Here is a 25,425-nt window from a genome sequence, read left to right on the forward strand (position 1 = left end):
ATGGGTGCAGTGTGTGCGGGGCACAGGGGTCCCCAGGTCCAGGGGTCCCGCACCGCACACCCTGCACCCATATTATTTTAAACTTACCTGTCCGTGGTCCCGCAGCGGGTGTCAGCGCTGCTAAGAACACCGGAAAATGGCCGCCATTTTCCCTGTGTTCTGTGCATGAGCAGTAGCCTCCGGGCACACTCTAGTGCCCAGAGTTTACTGTGCATGCACAGAACGCTGGAAAATGGCCGCTGCGGCCATTTTCCCGGCATCATACGCAGTGGACTCTGGGCGCACTCTAGTGCCCGGAGTCTACTAATGCTCCAGTGGCTGGCCAGCCGCATCAGTCGGCTGCCGGTCACCGGGAAGAGAGGAGGGGGCCCCGCACGGGGAGCGCACACGAGCCCCCTCCTCTCTTAAGACGCCACTGCACACAGGGCAGTATTCAGTTAGCCCCAAACATTGTTAGAATTTATCACGGACCCTTTGTGATTTCAGGTGAATTATCCTATTTGTTCGCCCGAAACAAATGGCTAGGGTGAAAAAAAATATCGTTGAAAAATGGGGATTAAATACCTGTCTTTCAACCCACGAGAAAAATCCGGGCTAATTGGATACCACCCTTAGATTCTAGTAATAATTTTGAGATTCTGTTTGGGATGAAGGGTTGCGTGAGTGCTAGTTGTGGTGTTTTTTTTTTTTCTAGCACTGACAGGCAGCTGTCTGCTTCCTGATTGATTGAAATTCCTCCAGTAAGCATTAGGATCCACAATCTGGGAGTGTGCACAGAGGGGGTGGATGCCATTTTAAAAGTAAATTTAGCTACTTTAGGACTCCATTGAGCAATCTTTTTTTTTTACATTAGATTAGTATCACATAAATGTATTAAAGGGCTTTTGGAGCAGTACTTCAATTAGCTTATTGGAAGTAAGCAAATTATATTTCCCATACTTGTAATGGGAAATGTGATCTGCTCAGATTTACTAAAAATAAATTGTGGAAAAAATACTGGTGAAAGTTCTGTGAGGATAATGCCATCTTCATGCGGAACTTTTATCACTGTAGTTTTTGCGAAAAATATAGGACCAGATTCAATTAGCGGCAAAATCAGATGATTTTCTCCAAAAAACAGACAAAAAGTTTTCTCCATCTCAGACCAGGAGGAAAAAAATGCAAAATCCCTTATTTTGACTAAAAATGTGAGGATTTCTTTCAGAACCCCTTGGACACCCCCCTCCCCCCCGACAGTTGCATAATTTGGCAAAAAACTAGCTGTCAACTTTATGGAGGAAAAAAAAAATAGTTGAAAATGGGTTTAACGTATTGAGTCTGGTATTTCAGGGGGCGATATGGATGCGTCAAGTGTTTTTAACATTGCTCGTGGTTGCAGCATGCGCTTTTTTAACGCTTTTTTACAGTGCGCTTTTAAGACACGAAAATATACTTGCACCCATTTTACTGTACCCCAAATTTACACAGTAATTTCCTGTAAAAAAAATAGCTTTCTACCATTTTTTTTAAGCGTTTTCATATACGCAAATTACCGCCAACTGACGCAATTTAAGTGCCGTAAATACTTTTATTGCGGCCAATAATACACTTCTAAATTATTTTCCGATGTATGTCAGTAATTTTTTGGGGTACAGACGCAATTGCCTTAGTTTTTTGCCTTTTTTCGCCTGTTTTATTTGTTACCTCCCGTTTTCGCCTGTTTTTTGTCAAAAAATGGCCTACATGGTGCTCATGCATGGAGGATAGCTGTATGTGGACAAATCTATAAAGGGGATGTAGTTAATATACCGGCGGCCATGATGCCAGCCGGCGAAATCCCGTCCCGGGACTAAAGATAGGCGTCAAAATACTTTAGGGTTAGAGGGGTAGGGTTAGGATACTTACCTCCCCTGTCGGCATCTTCTTCCTTCAGACTTTCGGCGTCGGGATATGAACCACCGGGACCATGCCCATTCCCTATAAAGATTACTGTGTTCCTGGGTAGAAGTGTATAGTATAGTATAGTAAAGGTGCATACGCATGGTCAGATTTTTCCTTCAGATCTGAACGATAACGATTTAAAAATCCTTCAGTCGTTCATATCTGAAGGAAAATCTGACATATCTGACATGCCTGAACGATGGACTATGAACGATGCGCGTTCCCGTTTGTCAGATAACGATATCTGACATCTGATGTGTTTGCAGTCAGACTTGGACGATTCCATTCATTTTAATGCAGTCAGAAATCGTTCAAATTGTTCAAAACTTTGGTAAAATCATTCAAATCGTTCATCTGACAAATCTGACCGTGTGTATGCTCCATTACTATTTTTTGTCACCTGTTATAACTCTCTGTATTGTTTGATGATCCTGTAAATGTCAGGCAGGGTTAATAAAATATTCACATTTCAGAACTAAACCAATGCAGATCATGTTCTGCACACGCACATTTTTATAAAGCTGCTGCCTATGGTTATTCATACTTCATAAATAAAAGTACCGTATGTTGATTTCCTATATCTGCCTATTGCAATGTGATTTTATGATACAGAAAGAATGTATACACAGCTGGTGTCCGTATTTATCTTTCTTTATGTTTGTCGTGATACTATTTGATTGCAGCCAGTATCATGAAGTTGCCCCAATATCTCGGTGTGTGGCCTGTAAACTAATGTGGTGCCTGATGATAATGGCTTATATCATTATAAAGCATGTAATAAGTTTAACTAATAGATGACTGCAAGTGTGTACAGACAACTTCTAATCCAGTGATTCCCTCCCTAAAGCTAGCCATACACCAGACCAACTTTCCTCCAACCATCCAACTAGTTGGTTGGTTGGAAGGAAATTTCGGTAATGTATGGGAGCAAATGACAATCAGCCATTTGCTCCCAAACATTGGAAAACTGATGAAAGCTGTCAGACAAGTTGTTTAAATCACACTTAAGCAACATGCCTGAACGACCTTTTTCTTTCTTTCTGGTGTTTGGGAGCAAATTGCTGATTGTCATTTGCTCCCACGCATTACCGGATTTTCATTCCAACCAACCAACTAGTTGGATGGTTGAAGGAAAGTTGGTCTAATGTATGGCCAGCTTAACAGTCCTGGTTTTAGTGATATCCATTCTGGAGCACAGATGGTTAGATCAAAATAACTTGAGTACTAATTAAGTCACCTGTGCTAAAGTATGACTATTCTTAAAACCTGGACTGTTAGTGTGCCTTGAGGACCCTGGTTGGGAAGCCCTCTTCTAATCATAGCCAGTAACCCAGTGATGCTGTAAGGCAGAGGTTCCCAAACTCCATCATTACAGTCCAGGTTTTAAGGATATTCATGCATGAGCACAGGTGACAGTCAATTTGATTTAACCCTCTGGGCTAAAGTATGGATATCCGTAAAACCTGGACTGTAATGGCAGAGTTCCTGAAACTTTGCTGTAAGGCATTCTGCCTGAGAGAATGAACAGCCCTTTCTCATCCAGGGCTAGATGTACTAAGCCTTGGAGAGAGAGATAAGGTACCAACCAATCAGCTCCTGTCATTTTTCAAACACAGCCTGTAAAGTGACAGGAGTTGATGGGTTGGTATTTTATCTCTTTCCACATTCTCTCTCTCCACAGCTTAGTACTGTACATCTACCCCTCATTCTGAACACTCACAGTATGTGTGTGGTAAATATGGCCACTGATATTGTGGCTGAACTAGGTTTGATCTGTATTAGATCTGTGTGACTTTATTATGTGACTGCGCATAAGAATGAGGTGGACTAAAGAGAAAAATTGTTACATTTCTTTTCACTTGGATAATTGTTAGGGAAAGACAATTCCAGACAATTTTTCTTTAATTTTTACTTTTATTAAAAAACAAAGGGGATGTATCAAATAGTAAAAAGTGGAGAAGTTGCCCATAGCAATATTTGTACTGCTACTGTACCTCAAAGCTCCATTCCCGACAATGAGCATACACACTGAATGATATCATTAACAATATCGTTCAGTGACGGCAGCATCCTCATCTCCGTACTTGTACAACCTGATGACAATAAGTCAGCCTTGGTTTTATAAATATTTAATTGAACATTTTGTAACATCATTTATAATCTGTATGGTCCACCGCAGTAATAGGTTATGCTGCGTGTGTGATGCAGTAAAGGGATGTTTTATTGCTGCATAGTTAAAAAGTTTTAGAAAGAATGTGGTTGGGTTTCTTGGTGAACAATCCTGAAAGTTAGATCAAAGTTTCCAGAAATGTTTGTTCAGAACTAAGAATAGAATCTGCAAATGATGGAAGTGAAAGCAGACACACATGTACAACATTCATTTCCATGATTATGTAACCAGTGGTGTGTTTCCAGCTACTTCTGGCAATTACAAAGATGACATGGCTGCAATAGCTTCACTCAGTTGCTGTAGCCCTAGTTTAACTTTAAGTTATACTGTAATCATAGTTACAAAATAAAGTGTCATGAAAGATAACTGGACAACATTAAAATAAATATCGGATACATCTGGCTTGCCATTTACTCCTTTATTATCTCAAAACCTGTTTTGGTGAAAACAGTTAAAAAAATCACTCTGACCAAACTATAGCTGTTCCTCTGTGGCATTGTGCAGGGCTATTGCCGTCATTCATGTCAAGTGTTCAACCTCCACTCTTTCCTCTGTTATCTTTATCTTCAGTTCAACACTAGGGGTTCCCGCAAATAAAGGGCCAGAAGGTAGCACTGGAAGTATAAATGGCTTATTGACTGTTCTCTGAACCAGGCATGGCTAATCTGTGGCTCTTCAGCTGTTGTGAAACTACAAGTCCCAGCTTATCCTCCCACCTATCATCTGGCAAAGCATGCTGGAACTTGTAGCTTCACAGCAGCTGGAGAGCCACAGGTTGGCCAGGCCTGCCCAAAAATGTACCAACTTGTTGGCTGACACTGGCAGAAGCTACAACCAGTGCAGAGTGGAAGTAGTTGGGATCCCGGCGCACCGAATGCTGATGCTCGGTATCCCGGCACCAGATAATGTTGGTACCAGCATCCCGGCACCTGCGATCCTGGCGGGTAAGTATGAAGGTAAGGGTTAGGCACTAGGGAGAGGCTTAGTCTGCGGGAGGGAAGGGTTAGGGTTAGGCTGTGGGGAGGGAGGGTTAGTCTGCGGGAGGGAAGGGTTAGGGTTAGGCTGTGGGAAAGGTGGATTAGGGGGAGGGTTAGGGTACTTACTTTTGGGTATAGGGATTCTGACTGTCGGGATGCCGTTGTCGGTATCCTGACCGCTGGGATCCTGTACCCAGCCCGTGCAGAGATCCCCATATAATAAAACCATACTCCCTCTAGTAACTGTTTAACTGTATAAAGCATATTATTCTTAATTTAACAACAGATATATAAAATAAAATGTGTACCAGCGATATGTCGGTGAACGACGTTGCTCAGACATATTGCATCGGCTGTGCTGCGCAGCCAATGGCAGATATATTTGCAGATTTATCAGTACATCGGCAAGTGTATACGGGGGGTCTGCCGACCGCCGGTACACATGCAGCAGAGGCCGCGGGGAGGGGGGGAGGGACACGGCCCTTGGCCAGTGGGACCCGCGGCAAGAAGCAGACGATGGTCGTGCAGATGATGGTCGATCTGCAAATATATCTGTGCAGTGTGTAGTGTACCCACCTTTTAGGTGCAGGTGTACCAAGAAAGAAAGATATAGTGCGTATTGTGTATCTCTAACATTCTTAATTGTGGGTGAATATTAGTAACTAGGCATGAAAGTCAGAGCTTCTTGAATAGTGGAAGTTCTTATTGACGCAATCTGTCAGTCTAAATAAACACTTGTAGAGGGAGTAATGTTATGCTGGGTTCACACTAGGACGACTGATTGGTCAGCAGACTGATCTGCCGTCCTACTCGGCCACTTAATGTGTCTAAGCTGACATCACAAGTGGGCAAATATTTAAATTTGCACACCTAGATGAGATGTCAGTGAGTCCCTGAAGAAAAGCCACTGACCGCCTGTACACATAGCCAGATGCACTGATATATCTTTCATATATATATCTACATCAGCTGTGCTGGAGGGCTGATGTGATATGTCTGTAAACGAAGTTGTTTGCGGACACGCTGATGCACTCACAATATATTGCTCGTCGATAGAACGAGCGATATATCACCAAGTATGTACCCAGCATTAGTGTTTGTTTAAAAGAGAATTTAGACCGTAATCTCCACTAGATGCACACAATAACATGATTGATTAAACAGTCTCTAAAAAGCGCAAAATGTTGACACAAAAAAAGGCTAATAATGATAAATGCTTTGCGTGTTTCAGACTGACTTTTGTGATAGTTTCAACTGACAACTCTTTCGTACAGATTATTTTCGAGTCAGCAGCGCTGTATTAGGGACATTTAGGGCCTCTGTATTAATAATCGTGGCACTGCTTCGATTATTTACAGTTTGTATCGCAACAGTTTTTTTTTTTTTAATTTTGACTGAAAATATCCCTGCTATGTACTAAACTTAAAGCATTTTTGAAAAACTCAGTTTTTCAACTATGCTGCTGAACAGAGGTTTTGGGAGAGGGATTTTAAGATCCCTCTCCTGCAAGAATGCTGTCATAGGCATAAAACAGTTCGCATAGTGTGTACCCACCCGAGTGTCATTCATCACTTTGTCCCATCTGCTGCGCAGCACAGCAGATGGGACGATGCAACGAACGACACCATGCTGCTAAATGCAGCGTGGAACGGCACATTGCGCTGTCCTCCATTGCATTGTGCAATGTGTACGGGCTGTGTGATGTATGGTGCCGTCGCTCGGTACACACAATGTGTAGTGTGTAACCAGCTTAAATTTTGTATGTTTCAACTCTAGTTTTTGGCATATTTTATAACAAACTCTTTTATTGTTGGCTAATTTTTTTTTACCTAGTATTACTTTGGATTCCTCAAGAGTTATATGTAATACTTTTAAAAGACTCATCTGGTCTGTGAGCCTTCTCACTGATTTATTAAATGTTTTATGATCTGACTTTGCCTTTACTGCCATCCTTACATCCTGATGGCATCCATGTGATTTTATTTTATGCCTTCACCTGAAAAACTTTAAAAACTATAAAAAATATCGGTCACTATGTAACAATTTATTACACGGGAAAAAAATTACTATAGTATTTTTAATAATGTATCTTTTGTATTTAAGTTACATCTGACATTGGTGGGATTAGCATTTTTTCATGAGTTTTTTAAGCTTTTTACTGTAAAATGAAGATCTTGTATTTTTGACAATTAATGAGTCCGTCTTGAGTGACACAAGTCTGTGTTTGCTTCAGTTCTGCTTCAGTTTTTTTTCGTTTCCTTTTTTACCAATACATTAGAAGTTGTGTAGTCTTTTATGATTAAAGATCTTTAAGAGTTAAACGTTGCTAAGAAACAACTTTGTATGGTCCTGATCTCAACATCTTTCCCAGGCAGAATCTAAATGCCAAGGTTAAATAATGTGTAAAGATTTCACCTGCATTGTCATTGTGTACCTTTTTTTTTCAGTATTACCATTTGTTATCAGTCCTTCAAAATAAGTGTTATACAGTAATTATTATTACAAATATATTATATAGCTGGTATTCTCTATGGAGAGAGAGATCTCTTAGACATTTCCGTTTGCTGTCCTGGTTTCCTCAGTGTCTAATGGAGGCCTGGAGAATGTCTGCAATTTTGTAGGAAGAGGTTGGGAACTTGGGTCATGTAGTTTTTTGATGCATTGTCTCCAGTGGCTATAATGCTATACAGCGGTGTACAGGAAGACTTATTTCTGTGTTTCACATTTAATATAGTCAGTCGTCCCAATAAATGTCCTCTGGAACACTGATTACTACAATCCATAATATGACACAACCAGAAGAGACTCTTGATGCACAGCGATGTAATACTTTTATAATTCCAATTCTGACAGGTTGCCTCTCCTGTAGAGACTTCTGTCTCTTGGATGCTTTGCATCCAGTTCAGCTGGCCTGGGTCACATGATTTACAAGTAGTGGGGACTTCTGCCAGCCACTCTCTATAATAATCTCTCAACACAGGAGGATAAATTATGTGATTAGAAATGATAGCTGACTTCTGATTGGATGCTGTCTGCAAATGGCAGATGTCCCAGTGAAAGGAAGGACCATTAGTCTTGTTAAAGTGGTTTCTCCATTTTAGGCTAACTAAATACTGCAGCTCTTTATGCAAAGAAGTAGCACAGCACCATCATTTCAACTCCTCTAACAATTTTGCTCTCATGATCAAATAAGAAAAAGACAGGCATTCTGGTTTTTACAGATTGCCTGAGTATCCAATAAGCTTGTCATGGGTAAAATATTCTGAGTTTGTATAATCTATTATATATATAATTTTATATACAATTCTTTATAATATGTTCTATTTTTCAATGGTTTTCACACCAGTGTTGTATAGCATAGGAGGACACCATTCACATAAAAATCCATAAAATCAATCCATGCATAGGCATTAAACAACACAGCATTTGTGTGTGGAAATGCGCATTAAAGATCTAATGTAAAAGAATAGGGATCAAGCTAATATTACCTGCAACAAGTGCCTAGGTTTTAAAATCCAAGGGGAAATAGGCTACTTCCTGTTTTGAGACGTTTAGAACCCTCTACGCATATGTTTAAAGACGCAAAAGAAATGCACGTACAAACCAAAATATGATGGCTGTGTTTTTAAGCGCATTCTTGTGAAGGAGCCCTAATGAACCAACTAAACAAAATTGATGCAGTTCCTAATAGGCCATGTTTTAAGTATTTGTCTCTGGAAATGTCTGTATTCTTCAGTACTGACAAATTGAGCTGTATATACTGTATCTATTGTAGAAGTTCAAAATATGGCATAACATAGTTCAGTAAACATGTTGGAAGGGTGTCTATAGTGAAAAAAGATGTTTCTGCAGTACTTAGCATGTGGCTTAGATGCAACTGTTCTGTAGAAAATTATATCTGGGAAATAGGAGAAAAATATTGACAAATGTAGAAGTAATTTTGCATTGATTTTGCAAACATTGTTATGCAACCAAATTGGGTCTGATGACATATTTTGGAAAGTTATTATAAACTATTCTATTTGAAGCTGTTTTTTTGTTTTGTCATTTTATTACATTAAAATGAGCAGCGTAGAGAAAACCTTTGTGTGGTAATTTTCCTTCCACCATGTTTTTATTAAAAAAAGATGAAAGTACATTTCCAATGTAGTAATATCCAGACATTACACACATTTGTGTGGTTACTTTAAAATCTCTGATGTTACACACAGAGGTTTTTAGGTTATAAGTATATATTTTGTTTACCTTGCGTTGTTGCCTGTGTCTGAGGTCAGGTGTAAATATAGTGATCATTTTTTGTTTAGGGAATGATAATTTATTGTTTCCATTGTTTTATCTATGATAGTACATCTGTGACAGCAGCCTGACTGAAGCATTTAATCAGTACAGCTAAATAAACTAAATTGCTTTGCATTCTGATGTTTTTCCTTTGTGCTAACATTAACTAGAGGTAAAGGAATATTATACAGAGAAAGTTAACGTCTTGAATAGCACACATACTGCAGGCCTGAGTAAAATGTCTTACAGCGTGTTGCTAAGTAATGATTTGTGTCGGCTTTTCGTGATGTGTACGTATCTGTCTGTAGAAAATGATCTGTGACAATATGATGAGCTACACAGTGACAGCTATGCTGAGAAGTGATCTTACCATGGAATAAACTGCATGTAACACTTGCAGTATGTTTCTATCAATAAGCAATATATTGTACGTACAGTATATGTGTATTTACCTCATCAATCTCTTCCACAAGATGCTCATGAAGCCTGTCTAGCAGAAAGCTGGCTTTGCTGGAAAATACAGCATACTTTCCTTCCTGTGCATGACTTGAAGGCTCTATCTGAGCATTTTCTTGTCTGAGTCACTTTCTGAGCTTTGCAGCAGTTGACTAATACACACTTACTGTACAAAGGATGCTCTGTCTTGTGTTATTACCATTCATTTTATGTGCCTGTCAATATCCTTGCTCAAGACTTTCCAGATTTGTTCGCGGCATAAATATTTTTTTCTGTGTTTTTGTTTTGCTTAAACTGTTCTAAAGCAATATATGGCTCGCGTTTTCCATCAATAAGTGAGGGATTTGCATACACTTCATTTGCTTGCTGCCCATTTATGCTACCGTTCCTTACCAATTTTATTTAGTGCTGTTAGACTTGTCATTTTGATATTGCAACTACTGTTCTCAACTGTATTTATCATACATGCAGATGTCATCAGTAAAGGTAGCTAGAGGGTGTGATTTTATCCAGACTCTGATATAGAAGTAGGTTTTTCTACCAGGGATGGCCATCGGTAGGCTGTCCATTGTAGGTTCCATCTGTGATTACCCTCAATGGCACTATACCATCTATGGTGAACCATCTATAGTTTGCACCCCTTCATGGCCACTGCTGCATTGGGACACGACGGGCCGCAGGCCAATCATAATTTGTGGGTGGGGCTTAGTGGGCAGTCGAAGAGCGGGGCTAAGCTCCACACTGACAGAAGAAGAAGAAGAAGAATAAACATCTGGTCCTAGTCTGCCATCAATGGCAAAACCATCGGCCATCGGTAGTTTGATGGTCGCTGGCCATCCCTAGTTCCTTCTTTTCCTCCATATCGTAAGCAGCATGTTAAGTTTGTAGCATACAGTGTTTGTTCCTGAATATACATAAAGAATATACTAAATATTAATAAAGACTTCCTGTTTGATTGTACTATCTGCTGCTCCAATATAGCGAATCTGCTAAGTGGTTCACTTGCTTTATTGCATTAACTACTACATTATACAGTGTTTGCACAATAGTTCCTGAGTCCTATGATTTTAACTAGTTTTTAAAAGCACATTTGCCACTTACAAGCTCTATTTTTGACACGTGTTATGATGGGATGTAGTTACCATCCCGGCGGTCAGGATGCCGGTGCTTAGAATACTGGGGCCAGAATCTTGACAGCAGTTGGAATCCCGGCGCCAGAATCCCGACTGCCGGCATCCTGACAGTAAAGGTGCATACACACACAACGATTTTTTGATCGATTGTCAATAACTATATCGTTCAATTGTTGAATAAATCATTTACTTTCTGTGTTAAAACTATGAATGATTATCGTTCATTCGCGTTCACGTTTGTAGTTCAGTCAGACAGACCAACTCAACGATTTTCAGTAAGGGAATATGCAAAAATTGTTTGTAGTTCATAAAAATCGTTCATTACATTTAGTAAATGAAAGATTTTAGTAAACTATTTTCGTTAATTTTTCACTTGAAAAAATGAACGAAAATCGTTTACTAAAATCGTTCATTTACTAAATCGTTGTGTGTGTATGCAGCTGAAGTATTAGGGTTAGGGGGAGAGTTAGGTTTAGGGTTAGGGGTTAGGTACTATAAGGGGAGGGTTAGGGTGTGGGGGGTTAGGTTTAGGCTGCGGGGGGGTAAGGATTAGGCTGCGGGGAGAAGGGTTAAGGTTAGGTTGCAAAAAAGCTTGGTTAGGGGGAGGGTTAGGGGTTAGGACATTTACCTAATTGGATCAGGATCCTGACTGTCAGTATGCCACTGTCTGTATTCTAACTGCCAGCATCCTGACCAACTGGATCCCGTACCCAACCCGTTATGTCAGTTTGCGAATGGCTGATCAAAACTGACCTATTTTTTTTGTTTGCTATTGTTTAACCTCAGTAATTACAGTATATAAAATCTTTTAACTTGAATTAATTTTCAGGTTGTTTTAGTGCATCTTCTTGGGGGGGAAATGGATTGCTATAGCTCACATTAACATGTCTACTGGCTGATTCCGGATTGTCACAGGGTGATTCCATATTTACATCTCGGCAAACCATTCATATTCTATCAAAAATCCGGAGAATACCACTCTGCGCTCACCCAAGATATAGAATTTACTTATCTTCAATATGAAGTCCTGATCTTGGGACCTCAAATCCTTTTTATATTGGACACTTTATATGATAGGTGTGGGATGTATGTTCCAATGTTGATGAATATGTGGGAACATAAAACATAGAAAACAATCTAGTGCAGACGTATAAGAATTCACTTGAGTACACAATAATTCACATATAGGGGTGTATATGATCTACCCCAAATTAATACATATATAGTCCATTCAGGTATATGCTCTCCATATGTCCATATTAAAATGGAAAAAAAGGCACATTTAAAAACCAAAGAGACAAAATTTCCAAAAAAATAAAAGTGTTTTAATTGGATATATCCAAATGAAGGAGTTCCAAATAACTTTAAAAATACAACAATGCTTCACAGCTGAAATATCCACAAAAGGTGAAGATGGCTTCCTACCAGAATACAGTGGTTTTTTGTGCGTATAAGAGTGATCTCACTGCCCGCAGTAATGCACCCAAATATTCGATGGAAATGGCACCGTCCTCCTCTGGTCTGGTCAGGATAGCTGTTCAACACCAATACCGCCAACGCGTTTCGATCAGTACTCTGATCTTCCTCAAGGCTTGGATGTCTGCCACTCTTCCCATGGGTATTTATACCCAGTGGGATAAAATGCACCTAATTACTGGGAGGAGCCATCCTCACTTACAAAATACACATGTTTACAAATATTGCATAAAAAACTCTCTAACATAAAAAATATCTTCCTGAACAAATGACCATGCCATCGTTTCTTTAATAACATAAAAAACATAGATTTTATAGTCTTTATTTGTAAATATGTGTATTTTGTAAGTGAGGATGGCTCCTCCCAGTAATTAGGTGCATTTTATCCCACTGGGTATAAATACCCATGGGAAGAGTGGCAGACATCCAAGCCTTGAGGAAGATCAGAGTACTGATCGAAACGCGTTGGCGGTATTGGTGTTGAACAGCTATCCTGACCAGACCAGAGGAGGACGGTGCCATTTCCATCGAATATTTGGGTGCATTACTGCGGGCAGTGAGATCACTCTTATACGCGCAAAAAACCACTGTATTCTGGTAGGAAGCCATCTTCACCTTTTGTGGATATTTCAGCTGTGAAGCATTGTTGTATTTTTAAAGTTATTTGGAACTCCTTCATTTGGATATATCCAATTAAAACACTTTTATTTTTTTGGAAATTTTGTCTCTTTGGTTTTTAAATGTGCCTTTTTTTCCATTTTAATATGGACATATGGAGAGCATATACCTGAATGGACTATATATGTATTAATTTGGGGTAGATCATATACACCCCTATATGTGAATTATTGTGTACTCAAGTGAATTCTTATACGTCTGCACTAGATTGTTTTCTATGTTTTATGTTCCCACATATTCATCAACATTGGAACATACATCCCACACCTATCATATAAAGTGTCCAATATAAAAAGGATTTGAGGTCCCAAGATCAGGACTTCATATTGAAGATAAGTAAATTCTATATCTTGGGTGAGCGCAGAGTGGTATTCTCCGGATTTTTGTTTGTGTTAATGTAATTTTGGTGAGGATAACACCAAGGAGATTTACCCTTTAGCAGCCTTTGTAGCGCAATTGTTGGCAGATATCACCTTCTACATTCATTCATATTCTATGTAAACTATATATGTCCTTACTGTATAAGGGCTTGTGCTCAGCTATAAGATATTTTAAGTACCGGTGTCTCTGTTCTCAAAGAAATTGGGCCACTGTAATCCCTTAACCCTTCCTCGAGTATTTACATATGTTAGGGTGCTAAAAATGTGAGAAATAATTATACTGTAGATATTGTTAATATAATTAAAGATTATAGTTTATTGCTCCCTTAGAGGCCTATTTATTAGCATTTTTTTCTGAAAATTATGTAGAAACTGCAGTTTTACATAATTTTGTGGTTTCTTGCTGTATACTAATAGCACAATGCAGGAAATGTCAAAGAAATTAGCGCTGGCGATTGCAGTCCCCATTATTATCAATGAGGACTATGATCCGACCCCTGTTTACCAAACTCCGGGATAGATCGAACAAGTGTACACACTGCACTTTTGATACGTTATTGCCTGGTTGAATAAGCTGAAAATTAAACTACATGAGATGCGAGCGGCAGAGGCTGACTGTTTGCAGAGTGGTTTAAGCCATTTATTGGCTAATGCTCGTGCATCAGGACAGGGTACACACCTATACAATCCAACGGCAGTTCATTTGACCTCAAGAGAACGGTCTGACAATTGAATAGATGTGTACTCAGCTTTACATATTCTCAAGACTGTCTCATAAGTAGGACATTATGGGCTCTATTTACTACAATTTTGCATATCGAATGCAGATTGTAGTGTGATATTATCGACTGAATTCGCATTGTGAATTCATGCAATATCACAGGGATTTACTACAGCTTGCGATAAAGCTCTGTCCCTGTGAATCCCCTCTGCACACTAGTCACGGTATTTTTGCAAAAAATCCAGTGACAAAGTGCTCACGCATGCGCTGACCGGCCGCCGCTGCTACCCCCCGTCACTAAGCCCCACCCCCGCGATCACAGACCCCCCCCCGCGACCGCCCCTCCCCCCCCCCGCGACCCCCCACTCCCTTAATTACACTTACCTGCGTGATCCGGGCCACTGGTGATGTCTTCCATGCCTCCGATCAGGTGATCTTCCATACTGCACTGGGGCCCGACAGTACCAGACTAAGGTCCACATAGGCCTGGAGCTGAAATTTAAAAAGGGCCTATTGTTAGCACTGCATATATTACATTAAGGCTATTCTTTGACTTTCTCAGGACCTAGGAGCGTCAGCAGATAGCCCTAATGTAATATATTACCATGATGAAATACATAGCCAGTCACAAGGATGTCACCTACATAGAGCTGCTCTCCCCCCCCCAAACTTCCCCGGGGGAAAAAAAAAACTTACGGAAAATGTTTTTATTTCATTAATTAAATTTTCCTGCCTCCTAATGGAACTCTATTTCTCTGAAGCTGTTGCTCTATCCAGCACCAGCCTTGGAAAAAACACAGAGGGGGGTTTCAAAAAAGCAATGACAAAAAAAATGTACATTTCCACATAAATTGAATATATAACATGACTGCAATAGTTATGTTGATTGCAAAAGTTAGTATAATAGCTGTCTAACATACAGTATTAATCTCTAAACATCTTATAGAGAAGGTAAATGAGTTCTATAGTTAGAAAGGATATTGTACGTTAGTAATTGCCATTTATCTCTTCTATATACAGACCCTGTTTACCTTGATGCTTTGATGTTTAAATATTTCAATAGGTAGCCTATATTTTATACTAACATTAGTAATGTAATAATATATATTCTGTTTTGAATTATTATTTTAAATTTACAATATTCTCTGTGTTTGTATGTGCCTCTATATATCTGGATGTGCCCCTCTTTGTCTGTGTGTGCCCCTCTTTGTCTGTGTGTGCCCCTCTATGTCTGTGTGTGCCCCTCTATGTCTGTGTGTGCCCCTCTATGTCTGTGTGTGCCTCTCTATGTCTGTGTGTGCCTCTCTATGTCTGTGTGTGCCCCTCTATGTCTGCGTGTGCCCCTCTATGTCTGCGTGTGCCCCTCTATGTCTGCGTGTGCCCCTCTGTCTGCGTGTGCCCCTCTATGTCTGCGTGTGCCCCTCTATGTCTGCGTATGACCCTGTATGTCTGTGTATGACCCTGTATGTCTGTATGTGCCTCTATATATCTGGATGTACCTCTTTATGTTTGTATGTGCTCCTATATGTCCAGATGTGACCTTGTATGTCTATAAATGCTTCTATGTCCATATGTGACCCTCTTACAGTATGTCTTGTATTCCGCCCCACCCCCCAACTATATGGTCTTTATTGTGCTACCTTCTGTTCCATATTCTGTAGTGTGCCCCCCTGTTTTGTGTTCTTTATTGTTCCCCATCTGTTTTTTTTTATATGTACTCCCTATCGCCACCTGTATTTTCCTTTCTGAGCTCTTCATTCCCATAATGTGCTCCGCTTCCCAATCTGTATATTCTTTATTGTGTATGTAATCCCCCAGTATGTTCCTTATTGTGCCCCAGCCCCATCTATAAATTTGTTAGTGACTCTTTAACCACCCATATGTAATGTATTGTGCCCCAGTGTCTGTATTTTCCCTACTGTGCTGTTTAAACCCCCCCTTTCCCCCCCACCTCCTCTTTCTCTATCTATACTGTGGTCCCACAGCACTCGAGTAGGTAACTTACCTTAGGCTGTTTTGTTTTCTCTCCTCATTGAAAGGGCTCGTCCGATAGGCAGCAGCAGTTTGAGATCTCATCATAGCAGAGATGAGGTCAGGTGTTGTTGGGGAACCTGGACTGATGAGCCTCTTGAGCCAATCGACTGGATTACACACCACTAATTGTGGTCCAAAATCAATTCCAGTATCTGGGGCACCGGAGGAGACACATGTCCGTTAGTTCCGCCCCTTAAGTGACGTCACTCAACGTGCCAGCGCGAGGGACGCGCTGAGACTGCGACAGCATGCGGCGCAAGGAGGGCCACTGAACTTTGTACTGCATCGGCATCTGAGATTAACGAAGTACGGAGAGGTTCTCATGGGGGAGGGGCCAAGGGGATGGAATGGGCGCAGTCTCAAATGGCCGCTGGTTGTGACAGGGATTTTTTTTTTCCTGCCAGCCCTGTCTCCCTGCGGATTCTTGTGGTGTGGGCCTATTTTCATCGGAGGGCCTGGAGCTGAAGCTCCATCTGCCTCATTGTTAATTCGGCCCTGGGGCCCGATCACCTGATGACCGGGCCGCAGTGCACTATGGGAGACATCACCGGAGGCCCGATCACCGCTCCCTGTAGTCAGGGAGTTTTTTTTTTTTTTTAAATGTTGACAATTTTTTTCTTTTTTGCGGTCTGTTTAGACCACACAGCTGATCACTGGGACCGGCTCCAGGCTCTGCTCTGCCTTTTAGAGCAGAGTAGGAGCCTGGTAACCGGGGGAGACCCTGGATAACGCCACCTCCAGGTGGCGTTCTTATCACAGGGCTTTCCCCGGTATTTTTTTTTACAATTTATTTTTAGTAAATTTGGTCAGACCACATTTCCCATTACAATTATGGGAAATGCGATCTGCTTACTAAAAATAAGTGATACTTAAGGGTTGGAGTAGAATTTTACGAATTCTACTCCAATTGCCCTGTAATAATTATAGGTGATACTAAAATAATGTGAAAAGGGTGTGAAACACCCTTTTTCACTTTATTTTAGTAAAAATAATGTTAATAAATAGAGCCCTATGTACCATCTGAGGCAGTCTTAAGTTATTTCATAAGTATTTAATTACCCTTTTGATGAGTTCTGTCTGCTCATACCCTCCTTGAACACTGTTAAAAGATGGTGCTATATACTGTATTTATTTGTCCATTACCCTCTGCACAACTGGCTAAATGTAGCAGTGCCCGGGACTCCTTCAGAGACTATTTAAATTCTACAGTACTACAGTTCTTTTTACCTAAAGTGGTGATGTATCGTTAGGTAATTTTTTTTTCTGTTTATGGTAAATTAATTCCAAGAAATACCTACTGAGTTTTCACTAGGGCTAAAGTTAGTGACCCCCAGGTGCTGTGTACACTAAACAATTATGACCAGTGTATTCAGAGAATATCAGACACATGTTGTATTTGCCTGTGTGAAACAGGTAGTATAAGTGGGAGATTCTTGTCACTTTAGCATTGATATACTGTAGGCACACTGTCGGCAACTAACGCGTATCAGTGCTAGAGTGCTGTGAAGGCGATGTTTGTATTGCCTATTATGTGCAAGAAAATAAAGTTCAATATGTGGGCACACAAAGCACCCATCTGTCACTAACCTAACCTGACCTCTTCCTCAAGCATGTCTCCTCCTGCTCTCTGAATACAGAAGCCATTTCAATGCGTTGATTATAATGTTTTGCAATGGCTTTCACCATGCTCTTTTTTTGCTTTCCTGTTATTGGCTCCTATAAAGGAACACTTTTATTAGCAGTGTGGAGTCCTGCAGCACCAGCCACCAGGGAATATAGGGCACATCAGGGCATACAGTGCATCACAGCACTCCACTTTTTCCAAATTTTGTTATTTTACAGCCTTATTCCAAAATGGAATAAATTCACTTTTTTTCCTGAAAATTCTACACACAATACCTCATAATGACAACATGTAAAAAGTTTTTTTGCGATTTTTGCAAATTTAATAAAAAAAAAAACTAAGAAATCAGATGTACATAAGTATTCACAGCCTTTGCACAATACTTTGTTGATGCACCTTTGGCAGCAATTACAAGTCTCTAGTCTTTTGAATATGATGCCACAAACTTGGCACACCTATATTTGGGCAGTTTCGCTCATTCCTCTTTGCAGCACCTCTCCATCAGGTTGGATGGGAATCATCGGTGCACAGCAATTTTCAGATCACTCCAGAGATGTTCAATTGGATTCAAGTCTGGGCTCTGGCTGGGCCACTCAAGGACATTCACAGAGTTGTCCTGAAGCCACTCCTTTGATATCTTGGCTGTGTGCTTAGGGTCGTTGTCCTGCTGAAAGATGAACCACCGCCCCAGTCTGAGGTCAAGAGCGCTCTGGAGCAGGTTTTCATCCAGGATGTCTCTGTACATTGCTGCATTCATCTTTCCCTCTATCCTGACTAGTCTCTCAGTTCCTGCCACTGAAAAACATCCCCACAGCATGATGCTGCCACCACTGATTTTGGAGGAAGATGTGTGTATTGCTTTTGTTTAGTAGTGAAAATATATAGGCATTAAGAAAATAACATTTCCCTGTATTGGTCTGAATTTTCAGTGGAACCTTGCGTGCTAGTACTGTGTTGGCTGTCTGGGCAGGATACCCTATAGAAGTGTGAGCAAAAAATATGCATGACTTACCTCCAGTAATTACCCACATATAAGGATGATGATGGTCACGTCACGTGCACGATTTGGGAGATACTGGTATTCTTTCCACAATGCATTTTACACAAAAACAAACATAATGCTATCTGTTAATTGCAGGTGATTGGATGGTTGCTGAGTATCTTCCATTATGGGAAGATGAGTGTAGGCAGAACCTCTGGTACACTGACAATGAATTATCAGGAACTTGAGGGAATTTAAATAGCACAATATAGTCAGTACTGACATGACTGTTTTCAGGTGAATTTCTCTAAAATGCTCAATGATGTGGGACATGTATGTGGGAGTGTTGCTTTATGGGAAGTGCAATTGAACTTGCAGGTGTGAGTTAAAGTTTTGCAATTGTCTTAAAACACTGAAAAAGGACATTATATACAATTTTATGTACAAACACTTGATGCCTACCATTTCTCCACCATTACTAAAAAATTTTTAAAAAATCAACCATTTGACACCTTTTAAGAACCTCCTCCAATACTTAAGGCCATTAACTGCCTAATAATAATAATAATATGTTTTACTAGGTTATTTGACACTTTTCGGGGTACAGGTGATTTCCCTACATTTTTATTAACTTCTCCCTGGTCAAACACTATAGAATTCGTGTGACATTGCCACGCTTCCCAGGAATGGCCAGTTACAATTGAATTTTAAGAGGTACAGGAGTGAACTGCATGAAAATTACTGTAGTTGCGTCGCAATGTGTGCAATATTTAAAATTTGTACTCCAAAATTCCTGCTGAAATTAATTGCACCCATTGAGTCTGCATAGATATCTCTTTTAACGTTGAAAACCTTATTTTGTCATTAAGTTTTATTTTGTCATGTCTTTCTCCCACTACCACAGAGCCTTCTTATTCTTGTCTGTTCTGATTGAAAAGATAAAAAAAAAACATGCTTGAATGGATGACTTTGTAGGGAGACTACTAATAGGTGTTCTTAAGTTACAGCACTAGGTGCATTTCTAATACATTTTAACTCCGGAGTGTGAAAAGGTACCACAACCTTTTTGGATAAAGCACTCTTTTAGAAGCCTGTTCGTTTACTATGCCTATGCCAGTGATGTGTGGTGAAGTGAGGCAGAACCTTTCCTGTTATACTTAGATATACTCCAGAGTTTTGACTATCAAAATTATAAGAACATTTTAAAGCAAATATTATAAATATCTTATTTGTATTATTCTAATAATTTTATAGTCAAAACTCTGGAGTAAATAGTGTATGGCAGGTGAGGCACTGCCTCCCCTGTCTACATTTTCTGCACATCCCTGATCAAAACACACCAAATTTCCAGCACTGTATACTGCTGCACCTTTGTATAATGCCCACATGAACCCTTGGGTTCATATATGTATCCTGAAATCTGGCTCTGATACTAGCCCGTGCCTCCCTAGTCATTTACCTCACCGCACGTCACTGGCCTATACTTTATTTTACTTCTGAAGTACAGTATGTAGTGAAAATGTTCAAATATATAGAGATAAATAGACGGAACTCTAGATAGTTGCACTATAAAGGTGTGTTTACTGTGCAAGTCGTTGACGATGCCCTGGGCATGGCAGGGGCTTAAGGTTACGATCACAGCATTGCGACCCAGCCCTCCACAATAAAATTACATTGGATAGAGCCATGATGATGAGATTCAGGGTCTCATTCAGACCCTAAGAAATATATATGAACATACAACACCAGGCGCTATTTTAAATATAAAATAAAAGTTGTTGGTAAATAATGTATAAAGAGTCGCTACCCAATAAATAGCTCTGATATTACTATAAACAAATTAAGAGGTGGTATCTGAGATTATTCACCTCAGGGTGCGCTCACATAGACATAAGGATACATATAATACAATAAAATATTTAATAAAATTACACAGTATTATAGTATAAAAAAACATTTATAAATCAGCATCTAAATGGCCATTCTCACATATTCATCATAATGGATCAATAATAGCGTGTGTGAACAATCAAAGGTCCACTTGTATAAATAAGTATATTGATCTCCTTTAAGGTTGTAATTATGTCCAAATAGAGCAATATTGTACTCGCGTCCCGTCAATAATTATGCTCCTTATTAGGGGGGGGTAATGAGATTTCCAAAGCAAGTTTCAGCTGTTAAATGTCCACTGCAGTAATACCTGAAGTTTGCCAATCAACACTCTGCAGCAAACCAAAAGGTGATTCAAGGTAGCTATTTCAAAGAGGGTGAAGATTTAGTGGTACAGTCTCGGTATATTTACCCAGCTCTCCTCTCCCTGACGTCTGTAGGGGCACTGCTGGTCCGAAATGCTGCTATTATCTTGCTATTGCAAAGGTCTAAAATCCCTTTCTCGCGACCATTAACCTCGCCGCTCGCTAAAGCTGTGGGTGGTCACCCACAACTTAGCGATTGGCCAGGAGGCCGGCTCATTTTAGCGATGCGGCCGCCCTCATTCAGTGCGAGCGCTCGCATATTGCGAGCGGCTCTGAATGAGGTCGTCAGTGCGATTCAGTCCGTACTTCACTCAGAAAGTGAATGGCTGCAAGGGCTGCTCTTCTGGGTGTCCAAGTGAGCCCCCTGATATTCGGGAGCCTCTCGGGCATTCCAGAAGATTAGGCTTGTGCATCTCTCACCAATGGGTCCCTATATATACTTTTTAAGTTTACAGGATTACTAATTAGTAGATTTTATTATAATTTGACTCTGTTTACATGGGCCATGCTGTATAATTATTTAAATGGGTGTGGTATGATTTGTCAACAGTTAACATGTTGAAAGTCATCAGGTCGACATGGCCGAACTGTCGATATGCTTAACATGACGACACAGTGACCATGTCAACATTTATCGTGTCCACGCTGATATGTTCACATGATGAACTGTTGACAAACCTTCCCTGCTGGTCTAGTGGTGCATTACCTTCTCCTGGCAGTAGCTCCAACATCATCTTCTGGGTCCTGGCGTTCACATAAGGAGCAGTTCTGGTGCAGGCATCTGAGGAGAGGCGTTCTGGTATTTCTCCCCTAGCTCTAATCCCTAACCCTCCTCCTAGTGCCTAACCCTAACCTCCCTCTCTGCAGCCTAACCCTATCCTCCCCATCCACCGCCTAGCCCTAACCTCCCCCTCTGCAGCCTATTCTTAACCATCCTCAGAATGTGGACATTTCACATGGTGACATTTTGGAGATCGACACTGTGAATAAGGCAACATTCTGAGGATGTTGACATGGTGCCTGTCCAACAAAAAGCGAAAATATATATATATATATATATATATATACTCCTGGTGTCGGCACTCCCATTCAACCACAATAATAAACCGCGGTGCCAGTCAAAGAATAAAACCGTAGAGACAAGGTAGCGGCACTCAGCGGGATCACTCAAATTAAAAGGACACTTCAAAGATAATACTATAGCATGATCAACTTTTCGGGTTTATTGCAACCCGTCGTCAGGATACATATATATATATAATGTAGACTAGAGCCGTAACTAGACTTTTTGGTGCCCTGGCCCAGAAAGAGCATTGGTGCCCCCCACCCTCCATTTTTCAAAGAGGGACATAAGGCACTCGTCCAAAAAAGGGCCCTGAGCTCACTGTAAAGGAGTGTGACAAATCTGATTTGTCCCGTACGATGATGAAGGGGTACCAATCCCTTTGTACCACTGTTATCTAGGTGTAGCTGCCAAATACAGTGTGAATCCAATGGCTGCAGTGATTATACACAATAACTATGCAGTATAACTCACCAGCTCTAGACTTTGGAGAGCGCTGGTGAAGCTGCACCTGCAGCAGGATTTGTCTATCAGAACAGCCATGCACAAGCCTGGAGCTGGCAGTGTAGATCACCCACTGAAGTTATTTGTTCAAACAACAGTTGTTGTCCATTTTCCGGCGGTTGGGAGCAAATTGCTGATTGTCATTTGCTTTCATACCTTACCAGATTTTCATTCCAACCGATCAACTAGTTGGCTGGTTGGACAGATGAACTTTAGATGTGTGGCCAGCTTTAGGGTGCGTTGAGGACCGAGGGGTCTATTTACTAAGCAGTGTTAGGAGAAGTGAAAAGTGATAAGGTGCCTGCCAATTAGCTCCCAACTGTCATTTTTCAAACACAGCCTGTGAGATGGCAGTTAGGAGCTGATTGGCTAGTACCTTATCACTTTTCACTCTTCACTTTTCACTTCTCCTAACACTCCTTAGTAAATAGACCCCTGTGTTTGGGAACCTCTGATCTAATGCAAGAGAGTTCACAAAAATAGAATGCAAAACGCTAACGACATCTTTCACAAATGCTAAAGACTCCTCCAATATGCTAGGATGTAACTCGCAGGGACAGTGGTTATTGCTACTAATGTCCCTGTGAGTTAACTTTAGTACATAGCAGGGGTAGTTTAATTCAAAATGAAAATATCCATAGCAATACTAACTACAGTGCCGCGATTATTTATACATGGGTCCCTTAGTATTGTTGGCTGAAATATAATGAAGTAAAGCTGTTTTATTAGGTTCTTCTGCCATAGCAGGCTAATAAAATAAGGGAATTGATGCTACTACATTTTTCATTTGTCTTTGTAGAAGAAAAAATAGCTAGTGTAAAACTGTATTCTAACATCCCCTCTCTATCTCTTGTGCTCTTCTTCCTGACCAGGTGTGGATGATTGGGAGTGTCTTCTCTGAATAGTGTGCAGCTGCTTAACGCAAGTCCAGATACAATGCCACCTCCTTCGGATATAGTGAAGGTGGCTATTCAGTGGCCTGGGGCTTTCCCAAAGTTAATGGAAATAGATCAGGTATGTATCTGCCTTCTTTTAGCACCATATGAATTAATAATAAAATAACATTACAAATATGCATCTGTCTTTAAAATTAAAAAGTATGTTTCTCATTTGTAAAACTATGTATTTTAGACCATTAATGTTGGTCATAGTTGGAGTGGCTATTAACTACAGTACTTTTTGGATTCATGTTGAATAATATAAGAGCCCCTTAATTTGTGATGTAGAAAAATGTAAAAGTGTGAAGATTTATTAGCACTGCAGATCGCAGTCTCCATTATTATCAATGGGGACTACGATCTGACCCCTATGTACTAAACTCCAAAAAGCAAAGCTTTTCATGGTTTAGCATCGGTAGTTTACACCATCTTCAGATGGTGTAAACTACTGTTTACCTATGGGTGCTCCAGGGGCAGGAGAGAGATCTTTCAAACTCTCCCCTGGCCAGTCCCAGAAGCTGAAGCTGTGCGCATACGCAGTGTCAGCTTCCCCCCGGGGAAGTCTTCTCCAAAATGATATAACTCGCGGGGACATCAGTTACCGCAAACACTGTCCCTGCGAGTTCCCGGTTATACCTAGCCGGGATATTTTCATTAAAATGAAAATATTCCCAATATTCCCAGCGAGCTGGACCGTTAATAATTGTGGTAGTAATGTGATTATTAAGACATAGGCCCCCAAGTATTAATGGAAATTCATGACATTATTATAATGCTTACAGTGTAAAAAGTGTTTTGTTTTTTTTTTCTTACAGAATATTATGTATTGAGTCTCAAATCAGATCAATTGTTTCTTGTTGTGTTCTAGACTTAAGCCTCACAATTAAGCTGCCAGTAAAAAAAAGAACAATGAAAATGATGAATTTGTGTTTAGAAAAGATTCAGTTAAAATGTACCTCTACCCTCTTCCAGTACAGATACATTTTGTAATGTATTAGAGACCTTTACAACCAATTAGCACATTGCAGTAATGTGTAAAAGTTAATGTTTTTATTGTGTTTATGTAATATGAATGCTTTTATTCAGTTATGCCAGGCTGTTCATGTAAAACTGGCAGCGGGAGTACTAATTATTTTTTAGCTCATACACCGATCATGTGCATTCCAAATACATAATAATTTACTTGCATTTATATATGGGAGTAGTGTAAAATCTAGATTTAGTTCCTGCACACAGAACATTTATAGGTGTAAACATGGGGCAAACTTGTAAGCATGCTTTATTTATTGCCAACTTACTAAAGGCCATGCTTTAATACACCAATGCATTTTATATTTTAAGCTCCACAAATATGAACGTTATAATAAAGATAAAAGGTGCACATTGCATGTAAAACAATTTCTGCATCAGGCAATTTCCTGCACAAGTGTTTGTTACAGTATGTGCATAAAAAGAATTGAACAAGTTTCAGCCTACGATGCAAATGTCCTTTTCTACTGTCAGAACAGCTACTAAAATCTACAGCAATTAAGTGATCTGCAGTTGTGGTGCGGACACAAAAGAACAGAATCTTAGCTGTACTCAGCATTGTATCTCTGTTGTGCTAGGAAATTCCTATCCAAAGAGCATAGATGTAGACAATTTACCCCTTCTGTTTTGTGTCTTTGTTGTCTTAAATTACGTGCTGTGTAAATGGAGCCTCCTGGGCTTATAAGAAAACTCTCTGACTGAATTAACACCTGTCCCTTTATTTACTATAGAAATTACTTGATATTAACTGTACTTGTAGTTTAATATTATTGCTGATGTGCCCCAAGTGTCCAGCTTCTTTTTGCA

General features: G+C 40.1%; 1 protein-coding gene across 7 annotated transcripts in view; it reads left to right on the forward strand.

Annotated features, from left to right (window-relative positions):
- The window catches only part of ELMO1 (engulfment and cell motility 1), a 487,164-nt gene that overhangs the window by 104,806 nt on the left and 356,933 nt on the right, over positions 1-25,425 (forward strand). For all 7 annotated transcript variants that reach the window (XM_088476019.1, XM_088476020.1, XM_088476017.1 and 4 more), the window contains one exon: positions 23,524-23,665. In XM_088476019.1, coding sequence (XP_088332145.1) covers positions 23,588-23,665 — 78 coding nt within the window. In that variant the 5' untranslated portion in view covers positions 23,524-23,587. The remainder of the gene's footprint in view (positions 1-23,523; positions 23,666-25,425) is intronic.

The sequence above is a fragment of the Taudactylus pleione genome, unplaced genomic scaffold, assembly GCF_031769625.1.
Source record: "Taudactylus pleione unplaced genomic scaffold, aTauple2 ptg000181l, whole genome shotgun sequence".
NCBI classification, from domain to species: Eukaryota; Metazoa; Chordata; class Amphibia; order Anura; family Myobatrachidae; genus Taudactylus; species Taudactylus pleione.